This window comes from Rattus norvegicus, chromosome 17 (assembly GCF_036323735.1).
Source record: "Rattus norvegicus strain BN/NHsdMcwi chromosome 17, GRCr8, whole genome shotgun sequence".
Classification (NCBI taxonomy): Eukaryota; Metazoa; Chordata; class Mammalia; order Rodentia; family Muridae; genus Rattus; species Rattus norvegicus.
The window spans coordinates 91,808,974-91,820,272 of NC_086035.1; the positions used below are offsets into that span (position 1 = coordinate 91,808,974).

Here is an 11,299-nt window from a genome sequence, read left to right on the forward strand (position 1 = left end):
GAGGTGTGTTGGAAATCACAGGTAGCTTTGTTTAACAGTTTGGCTTGCAGTTTTGTGGGAACTGACTATTCCCTGGATGGGATGGGTCAATGTGCTTGAAGGTCGGCAGTGGAACTTTCCCACTGGTCTTCAATTGACCCACACCTCCGGCTCTTTCAAGAGTGATTCCTTCCCACAGGCAGTGGTCTTTGTTGTAGTAGAATCAAAGATGGGGGAGTATAGAAAGGAGGCAAAAGAAGAAAATAAATAATTTAGGTTAAATAAAAGTGGCAAGAAACCATTAGCCAGAAAAAGAATTTTAAGATGGGGAAGAGAAAATATCAAAAGGTAAAAATACAAATTACCATGTTGTCAAATACAGAGTAGTCAGTCTTGAACAAATATATACACAAGCAACAAATATGGGCTCTGCAGGTATATTTATATTTATTTCTGGATACACAAGATATGTAAAAATATATAACAAATTTAATCACGTAAAGGAGTCCATCAACTTAAGAGTGAAGGCATGAGAAATGTTTGATATAGGATAGCTGGGAGAGTTTGGAGAGCAGGCACAAAAGAGGGAGGTGATGTCACTGCTTCAATTAAAACATTAAAATATTAGATAAATACAAATGTATGAACAAAATTATATACAAATAAGAGGAATGAAAAGCAAACCTTACAAGCTCAAAAGAAAACACAGAGAAAAAAAAAGCCACAATAAATCTATATCTCGGAGCATCTTCCTTTCATCTGCCCTCCTAGTGGAAGGAGCAGGATGTTGGAGACCCTTTTGTTATACATGGATTTTAGTCCAGGTGAGTCCCAAATGGTCCAACGGTCCACTCATCAGGCCACTCATTGTGTCCAGTCCATTGTCCAGCAGGATCAAAAGTCCTTGGCTGCCTGGACTGCATAAAGAAAACTGGAGTTAAACAAGAGAAAGAAAAAATATTCATCACTAGCAAACCCTAGTAGGTTTTTTGCCACGGGACATAGGTTTATGTTCACTGGCCAAGAAATAGACAGACATGACTATAAAATTTAGACAGTCCATAGTTGGAAAAGTCTAGATAGATCTATAAAGAGTTAATGTGTGCATGATACATACATTACCTCAGAGTTACCCCTCTCTCTCTCTCTCCCTTTCTCTCTCTGTCTCTCTCTGTCTCTCTGTCTCTTTGTCTCTCTGTCTGTCTCTCTCTCTGTGTGTGTGTGTGTTTGTGTGTGTGTGTGTGTGTGTGTGTGTGTGTGTTTGTGTGTTGGTGTCTGTCTGTTTGTCCTCATACCTGAAGGCCAGGAATAATCATCAAATGCTTTTTTACCTCAATATTGAGACAGAGTAATATGTCAGTAATCTCAGCTCATCAGTCTGCCACACCTGCCTCTGTTAAGCTCAAGGCCTAAGATGACACCATGATTCTTCCTTGTCTGATTTCCAGAGTCCTTTTGTTGCACTGTGACACTTTACCCAACATCCATCTCCCCAGCTGCAGAGACCAGATCTGCCAGGTAAAAATATTTAGAATGTCCTTTTTCTGACAGGATTGCACTCAGCCTGGTACTTCCTCTTGCCTATACTGGCCTTGAAGTTGTGTTACTTGACAGGGTAGAGTGGCTCAGAACTGAAACTTCTACATTGCAGAATTAGAGACAGGAAGAAGAGGATCGTGCTCAAGGTAATCTTTAGCTACAAGGTGGCCTGTTGGGATTTAAGAGACCTTGATGAAAACAGAAATGTTCACAGCATAGCATTACACTAAAGGAGGAACAGAGGCAGCAAGATCAAGAGGAAGACAAAGGTAGCCTGGGCTTTCATTCTATCCCGAGTGGTATTCTCTCTGAATTTTAGGTTTGACTGTGTGAACACTAAAACCAGCATAGCAACACTATTCCAAAATAGGAAAAAAAAACAAAACAAATGTAAGAAGAAAAAAAATGAAAGTATGCTTAATTTACATAAACATATCAGAAAATAAGAACCAATTTCTTCTGTCTATTGTACATGGAATATGTTCCCTTAGCATACACCTGTGAGTCTGTTAGAATTAAGAGTGATATATTAAGGATTTTTATTGGAGTGGTTAGTGTTTTTCATCTGTTGGTTTTTAATTTTGTGAATCTATTTCCATCAATTGGCATTTTATACTTGATGTTTCTATTTTGTGTTTTCCACTTAAGGCCATCCTGAGGGGTACATGGCTCTCTAGGAGTCCAGTATAAGAAACATCCATTGAGACCCACCTGCATGGAAGTAGTTCATGTAAAAGTAAAGACAGACACACTGACAGAGATATAGACTCACCAGGGCTTCTACATATCAGGGTATGGATGACAAGGAATCATCAGGGTGTGAGGCCAACTCTTAAAACCTAGGCTGGCCAGGGTTTGTGAGAGGCTTTCCTTGGTTTTGTCTGAGTAGCTAACCTGGTTCAGTGCTAGAGGCCAGCAAGGAACCCCTTTAATGAACTTTCCCAAACTTGTGCATTGTGGGTTCAGATACACGAGTTCATATAGTGCTCTTCTTGCTCCAGAGTGGAATATGATATGCTTTCCCACTCAAATTAGACAGGAAACGATTGTCTGTCGTAAGAGAATTTCCTGTAGCTCAGGGGATAAAGCACATGAGAAATATATATGTGATCACAATGGTGGAGTACTATAGGGACATGCTGTTAAACTCAGCACATATCACTGCAGGATTACTATGCCAGGATCCTTGATGTCCTTTGAACAAATTAAGAGAGACACTGGGTCAGAGGGACCCTCCACGTCAGTCATATGGTATTCTGTACACCTCATGCTGTGGAAGATGTTGATACAGTCTAGTTAAAAAGAACACAGGAGATGACATCTTAACAAATGTAACAGTAGGAGGGACAGGGAAAGCTTCCCAGAAGCTCTCACAAAGGAATTGCAAGGCTGTTTAACTGGGTATAAAAAAGCAGTGTGCAAATTCTCAGGTTAATGGAAGCAGCCTGGGTAGATTTATCCAGTGGAATGCATACTCCAGTGGAGGCCGGAAGCTGTCATGAGCTAGGGCCACACCAATTTGCTGCTCCATCATTAAGTTATTCTTTTGACTCTGCTCATAACACCTGTCCCTCCTCCTTCGAGGAGGCTGTGACACAGGTAGGAATCCAGTTAGACATTTGAAAGTTGGCCTTGAGGGAGCAAACATAGAGAGGTGAGTAATTACAGGGCAGAACTGGTGAGAGAGAGGGCACAGCTGCCTTGGGAGTCACTCCACAGTATGGGTTTTGTAAGCTTTACCCTGAGTTGGGTCTGAGGACTTAAGCAATATAAACTGTGATATCATTTGCAGGGCAGTGGGGATGGGTGAGGGTCTGGTCAAAGTTTGACAGGAGAATTCCCTTCAGTGGAGACATAGAGGTCTCATATTCAACCTGGGAACCCATTTTAGCTCAGGTCTGATGGGCTGACTAGGGAGACTTTTCTGAGAAGTCTACTTCATGATGAAGACCATGTTCTCTGCAAGAAACAGGAAGCAAAGAACAGTACAGTCCCACAGAACAATCTCTGATGTTTACCTCTGCTAGAAGAGAGGGCAGAGGGCTACTGATCCACTGACACTTTAAGGGCACTGTTCTACTTCATCCCTCCCTTCTGAGCAAGACACAGTGAAAAGGCAGGCCTTCCTGCCTGGGGCTTTACCTGGAGAGACCTTGCTGTGGTGTGGACAGCTCTTCCTCTGGAGAAGGGGCCTGCAAGCACACAGGCACCTGGACGTCTGGCCTGGCTCCTCTGAGACTGTATAATTTTCAGCCAGGCCAACCCCCACCACTGGCTTAAAAGCCAGGGAGCTGAGGCTGCTGTTCTTCAGGACTTGAAAAGAAAAAGACAGAAAAGAGGCTCTTGGTGTCTGAAAAACAGAGAACTTCCTGTGCTTTCCATAAAGAGTCATAGCACCCCACTGGTTGTCTTAGGACTCTCTGCCCCATTTGGGCATGCCCCCACCTCCCTCTCGTCCTGCTTTAATCAGTGTCTCTGATTCCCCTTATGACTCACAAAGCATCAGATCACCCTTCAGGGGTTTCTATGGACTTAATCTTTCTGAAGTTACAGTTTGTCAAGTTTCTGTGTGCCTCAAGGACCATCCTCATTTGTCACAAAGGACAGGAGGGAATATGGATGAAATGAATGAGGACATGCACCCACCTGGTTCTGTGGGTGACACAATGTTCTCCTCTCTTCCTGAGAGCCAAGTTATTGCAGGAGACTTGATTTTCTGATGGTGGTGGCAGACAGCAGCACAGGTTTCGAAGGCTTCTACTAATTGTCTTTTTAAACCCCTTCCAGTGATGACGCCATCCCCGACGGGAAGCTGGGCAAGGAACTTGTGGCTGGCCACTAGTGACGGTATCTTCATGAACCATGGCCTCTTCCTTGATGAAGGTGTTTTTGTCCACGAGTGTCTCTCTCTGCCAGGTATCTCCAGAGCAGCCTGCAAGGCTTATCCCCTTAGGTGTCTGCAGTGATGCACAGAAATCATGTGGCGGTATGAAGGAGGACACATTCCGGTCTGCTGTAGTGGAATAGGTGTATTGAAGTCGAGGTGACTGGATATGTTCAGTTAGACTACAAGACAACACAGTCTTGGAGTCTGAGAATGTCTTCCTGATTTGCAGCCTGTTATCCCTGAATTCTTCAGCTATAGGACAGTCCAGGAGATCGAGCTGGACGGTGTTGGTCCTTGTTTGCTGGTAGCCTACAGCATGCCTTCTGACAACCTTCCTGGAATTCTTCCTATCCTCCTTCTCCCGAATATTGGATGAATGTGAGGACAAGGTGAAGGAGGAGAGAAGAGGTCCCTTTCTCTTAAGAAAACGAGGGAAGGAGTGAAGATCTTCTACACCTGGCTCCACTTGGTGGTGTGTGCAGACTTTCCTGAGTGGCTTGTGCTGTTGAATCAAGTATGTTGCCAGCACCTCGTTGATATTTTGGTCTATCAGAGACTCAGTGCTTTTCTCAGGTGTATCCCTCATGACTCTCGTGGCTTTGATGGTGCTAGGGCTTGGTGTTCCTGTGAACGTCTGTATGGATGTCGGTGGTGAGTAGGCCTGGCTGTCTTTGATCATGGGGCACATCATAATTTGCTGGATGCTGGGCCTCCTGCTGGGATTTATCATCAGCATTTCCACTATAACATTGAAAATATCGTTGGCAACGTGAGGCGGAATGCTGAAATTGGCTGAACTGATTTGTCTCCTCACCTCTGCAAATGACTTGCCTAGGAAAGGCAAGTGCCCAGTCACCATGAAGAAGAGGAGGACACCTACACTCCATACGTCAAATGGGCGGCCCTCATATTCCTCAGCTTCAAAGAATTCTGGCGCACAGTATGGCAGCGTGCCACAGAAATCAATCAGCTTCTGCCCAGGAAGTGTTTTAGCAGCTAGGCCAAAATCACAGAGCTTGGCATTCGACCTTCCGTCTATCAAAATGTTGTTGGCCTTTATGTCTCGGTGGACAATATTATTGTCATGGCAGAATTGTACTGCCTCTAATATCTGTCTAAACATTCTTCGGGCCTCCCACGATTTTAAATATCCACATTCCCGGATTCGGTCCAGTAGGTCTCCCTGAGAGGCATGCTCCATGACCAGGTGGGTGGCCTCTCTTGTCTGGACCACTTCGACCACCTTGATGATATGAGGATGGCCCAGGGACTTTAGAATGTCAACTTCCCTGCTCATCACTGAGGAGCACTTCTCGGTGTTCTTGAGAACTTTTATAGCTACACAGGTGAGGGTTGGGACGTGGTAGGCCATTTTTACGACTGAAAATCGTCCCCTTCCCAGGGTTCTTATGATCTTATAGTCAGTGGTAAAGTTCTCGATAGAGTCTCGGCTCTCTGGGTCCTGCTCCATGATCAGGCCCTCCTTTATAAGGCTAGAAGCAAACTTGCAATGAGAAATAAAACAGACATTCAAAAACAGGCCCCAGAACATGTTGATACGCTCAAATTCCTACATTAAAGAGATGAGAAAAAAAGCTCAGAAAAACATCAGACAATCTAGACATGTACTTTACATATTGGGAAGGGAAGGACAAGGACGAACTGCAAAGGAGCAGATGCAAAATATGACATAGAGGCAGTTGTCAGGGACCAACTGCAAACTGAGAGAATCCTAGACACTAAAAGCCACTAAATTGGAAAAGCTCACCATCCTCTCTCCTGATCTCAGCATTCTCTTTGAGTAGAGACATCTAGAATATCAGCTTCAAGAGAAGGTGTAAAGAGAACAGATTCCCGAAAACCTATACTGTGCAGGATGGCGATCTGCGTCTGGAGTTCCCAAATTTGGTTACTCAGGCAGAGGACCTGTAGGTGGTTCTCAGAACACAGGTGCCCACAGCTACCCTAACTCCAGCTCCAGGGGTTACTACACCTCTCGACTCTAAGCACACCTATACAGCACATTCACAGGTGGTATACACCACTTAAAATAGTGATACAAGTCTTTCTATATAATTTTATTAGTATGAGCTGTCAGGTTAGCAACGGAATCAGATTTCGGGGAAGTGGAACTATAGACAGGTATAGAGAGATTTTATTTTCTTACACAACTGAGTTATGCTATGTGAATATGTTATTGTATCAATCTTAGGGATGGTGTGAGACACTCACAACCACCTGTAACTCCAGACCCAGAAAACCTGACTCCCTCTTCTGACCTCCACAGAATGCATCTGGGATATGGTACTCAAGGCATATGAGGATGCAAATCTGTCATACATATGAAGTGAAAAAATAGAATACTCTAACATAGCAAACATAATTTAATATAACGTGAAATAGAAGATAATAAAAAACATGGAAATGTAAATGCATAACTGAAGGCAGCAAATACAGAAACCAAAGTCAAAAAGAGCAAGTTGAAGTGTCCAAAGTTGGAGAAACTCACTATGTCAGGGTCCAACAGCTCCTGAATGTCCAAGTATAATTTATGTGTCCTCAAACTCTAATTTCTTTCCAGCCAAGCAACAGCTTCTGTACCTGTAAGGACAGAATGCAGCCTCAATCAGAGCTGTAAGTAGAAGGTGTCTATCCATTGTCACAGGGTTCCTTGGGAGGTTAGAGCAAAGAGCAGCCAACATTGTGGCTAGGCACGGTCCATTCCTTCTCCTCTGCTTCTGTCTCCATGGACAGGAAGGCTAGTCTTGGTCATTAGAGCACTAGAGGGCAGGTTTGACTCAAGAGTCTGTCCCCAGTGTTACCCAGTGACCCATTTCTTCCTACTTGTACCCCTGCCCAAGGACCATAATTAAACCCAAATTGCACCACCTAATGGGAACAATGTTCAAACACTTAACACTCCATCTTTAACAAGGACACTTTTGTCATTAATAATCAAACAAGGAATCCTGAGAATGACAATGGACGCCAGAGCTTTGGCACTCCAGTTTTTAATGGATTCTGATATTCAATGGCAAGTTGATGGACATTGTCTTGCTTTTCACATGGACCCCAGACTTCATAAGTTTGTAATAATTCATGTCCATATTCAATGTATTCTATTTACTTTTTGAACTCTGACAAGTGGTTGCTAAAGGATTGTAAGTCCCGACTACCTTGATTGTTGTGACAAAATGCTATTATTCATTGCACCCCTGGGCATGAGACTACCATTTTGGGGGCTGAGAGGAATATGACACCATTAATCCCATATTGCCTGCCCTCAGGCTTGAGACTTCTGACCAAAGCTCAAGATCTAGAAACAGTGAGCTGATATGTTCCAAATGATCAAGTAAACACCCCTAAGCCAGGAACCTATAAACAACTGATGTAGTAGATGGTGCCTTGTTCTGGAACTCTGGGTCCTTCTGCTCTCAAACAAAATGCCTTCTGTTTGACCTTCAAAACAACAGAAGTTGATTACTTGTGCATCAGGATGTTACCAAGGCAAGGACAAGTACCCAACAAATTATGTACCAAGGCTGCTTTCTAATTCTAACTGGCCCTGTGTATGTATTCCCAGAGGGTCAAGAAAAAGTATGAGATCAGTGTATCTTTGGTGAAGGTGACATGGTGTGCCCTGTAGCAGTTTCCTGTGTATCCACATCTTACTGCTGTTGAATTGGGGTTGAAAGTTGAAGTAGGAATTGGCACAAAACAGTCCGATAAGAAAAATCTAGACTTGGGTAAGCTACCTGGACCCAGAGTGATGAGAGTTCCTCAGGGTCCTCTGACAGACATAGGACAAAGTTAAAGTCAGGATAGTCTCATAAAGATGAGCCCATGTTAATTATAAAATTTGTTAAAGTGGAGGAGGAAGATCATCACTTCAAGTAATCTTTGGCTACTCGGAAATGATGATTCCAGCCTGTGGTCCAGGAGCGTCTGTCTCATGGAACAAAAACAAACATGCGAAATGAAAGAAAGAAGTGGCTGCTATGTATTTTTTGCTTGATCTATGTTCCCAAAGCTCTAGAAAGTAACTTTAGACCCATTGGGCTTACACATGAGATTATGACATTAATGACAGAGGTGCAAGGGCTTTTGTGAGCCATTTGCATGTGTTTGAATGTATGCTGCTATCCCCTCTCACCACAACTCATCAGTTTTACACATTAAAGGAATCTGACAGGACTCACTAAGAACCAACTCCATGACAGATGCCAAAGGAAATGGACTGCAGTTTAGCAGAGGTCAAGGAAGGACATTCCTCTTGAAATGTTCATAGTCATATAGAAACACCACATGTGTACACATTGCACACAAAGCATTTCCTAGCAATGCTAACAAGCTAAACCTTCAAACAATGAAACAGAGGTACAGGTATGGTCCAGCCATGGGCTTCAAAGTCCTACTTGTTAGGTCTCTAATCAGATGTTAGATTTTTGAATGTCCCAGGGAATACAACCCTCCTTCCTGAGCAATGTCATGGAAAGCAAAAAGGATCCTGAAAGGCTCTTTGTTGCTTGACTATGAAGGTTCTGTTCTGCACTCCCATTCCACTAGCAGATAAAAACTATAGGAATGGTGGAAGTAGTTTTATTCAAGTCTAGGTTTGGAAATTTGGAGAGGCACATTGTCAATATAAAATTCCCTCTCTTTCTCTAAATGTTGTTTGAGTGAGTCCAGTGGAATGCTGGGCAGACCATTCCAGCACTAGGCACTTTTTTTCCTGGACGTGTACTTTAAGCTGTTTTGCCAGCAAGACTCAAAGGCCCATGCTTGTTCCTTTGCTTCAAGTTCATTATTGGCCCGACCTCCTGTGCCTGGTACCACACTAGCTTCAGAGTCACATTTGTTCTCCTGAAGATAGAAGATAGCAATTCAATGGAATGACAGCTGCCAACAGAATGACCCAGGTAAATGAAGGGTCATAGTATCATATGTCTCACTTTGGAAAGTTCTTCTTGGCAGTATAAAACTGGATCTTCTTAGACTTATATCTATTCTGTCCTTGAATTCTATTCAGCTACCTACTTTCATAGTTATCGTCAAAAAATTAGGATCTAAGCATTGCCTTGTAGCTTGCATATGGTCATGAGTTTGCACTGCAAGGAAGATCCCAAGTTAACCCGCTAGGGGGAGGCTTCCTGCTAAATCACAGAGACCTGTTGGTGCCTTTTCTTAATAGACCACCCAATGTAGCCTACCAGTCCTCTGAATAGGAGAACTTGAACAATTGGGCCAGTACTTGGAAAGAAAGGGAACAAACTAAAAGGGAAAAACTGAGGAACCTGAAAGGGACTAGCCAGGGAAAGTGTGATCATGGGAATATGGTCAAAGTTCTTTATGTACATGTCTGGAAATGCCATTAGGAGATTGTTCGTGCTGTTTTGTTATCATAAACTATTGTTCAAAATTAGTTCATGGAATAAATACATGTAAAATATGACAATGCAAAATCGGGTGATAAATCAAATCAACAAAGAAAAATTCTCCTATTCAATATTCAAACAAAAATATACAGGAACAGAGACTTAGTTTAAATACAGAAAACAAACAAGTCTAAAGTGAGACATAGGAATATAGAGGAAAACTCACTGTGTTCAGATTCAACAATTCATGAATATCCAAGTTCAGTGGCTAACTGAATAAATGCAATTGCTGTCCAACCAACCAACCAACCAACCAGCCAACCAACCAACCAACCAACCAACCATCCAATCAACCAGCCAACCAAACCAACCAAACCAACCACCTAACCCAGCCACCAACCAACAGCTAATGCCCTGTACAGACAGGATGTGTTTTCAGTAACTAAGGAAGTAAATGACCTCACAATGGTTCCTTTTGAGGTCAGAGCTGAAATGGACCAATGAGGGTTGGGCACAGTCCACTAGTTTTCTTTATTTTCTGTCCTCCAGACAGGAAAGAATTAAGGTCAGTGAGGCAGTAGAGACTTGAGGAAGATGGTTACACCCAGTTAGCAGTCCCTATATCTCCTATGACCTACTTCTTTCTGCTAGGTTATGTTTTTCAGATTTTCTACAACCTCAGAAAACAGGGTCACATGCCAGAGACCAATGTTCAAGCACAGGATCCTCTCTTGATAGTAGATATCCAAACCCCAATAAAGCCTCTTTCTACTTTAAAAATAATGAGTGGTATCATATGAATTATAATAAGCGATTCACAACTGATATCCAACACTGGTTTATGGACAGTGTATTAGTTTGCTTTATTGTTTGTAATATTATACAGTTACGTACTTATGTGGAGCCATGACCTTATACCCAATGTCATCAATCAATTAAAAGGTTCCATGACCTTACCTAAACTCAATTCAGTTTTTTCTCAAATTACTCCAGCTTGCATTTAATATGACACAAGCTAAAGGGCACACAGAAACATTCATATATTAGTCAATGGATAACATGGTTCATTTTTCACTTAGACCCTAACATTCTGTAACAACTGTTGGTTTGTGGAAGCTATCCCATCTGCACTTGAGAAAAGTAGATAATTTTCTTGGACTCACATAAGAACAAAATGTTAACTTCTCACTGACCCTGGCATACTTTGACCAAACTGCAGTGTGACTACCATTCCTAGGGGTGAGACTTTCCCATGTTTTTCCCATAGAGTCTTCATCCAGTTTCTCACCAGACAGAAAGCTAGGATTGATAGTTTCTAAATGATAGAGAAAATAACTGATCAATAGTCATCTTAGAATCCTCAACCCCGAAGGCAGAGGCACACATGGTTTGTTAAACAAAACAAGATTTTCTTCGCCAAGATTTGATAAATAGAGCAAAAGTTCTCAACCAAACACCAACCAAAACTGTGAAGACATAAATGAAGATTTAGTGAACATTTCCAGGCTAAAGCAACTGC

General features: G+C 42.5%; 1 protein-coding gene across 1 annotated transcript; it reads right to left on the reverse strand.

Moving 5' to 3' along the window:
* Window positions 1-794: 794 nt before the first annotated feature.
* On the reverse strand, window positions 795-5,957 carry LOC134482643 (sperm motility kinase X-like). The gene is made up of 2 exons (XM_063276847.1): window positions 4,737-5,957; window positions 795-896 (listed from the first exon to the last, which is right to left on the reverse strand). The coding sequence occupies exons 1-2, from the start codon at window positions 5,955-5,957 to the stop codon at window positions 795-797; spliced, it is 1,323 nt and encodes a 440-aa protein (XP_063132917.1).
* Window positions 5,958-11,299: the final 5,342 nt, after the last annotated feature.

What these genes read in the sequence shown, in the direction of transcription:
- LOC134482643 (XM_063276847.1), bottom strand. Translation starts at nt 5,957, where the DNA reads ATGTTCTGGGGCCTGTTTTTGAATGTCTGTTTTATTTCTCATTGCAAG. An exon ending in ATAGGAAGAATTCCAGGAAG is followed by an intron (nt 897 to 4,736) that starts GTTGTCAGAAGG and finishes TTCTTTATGCAG; the next exon opens with TCCAGGCAGCCAAGGACTTT.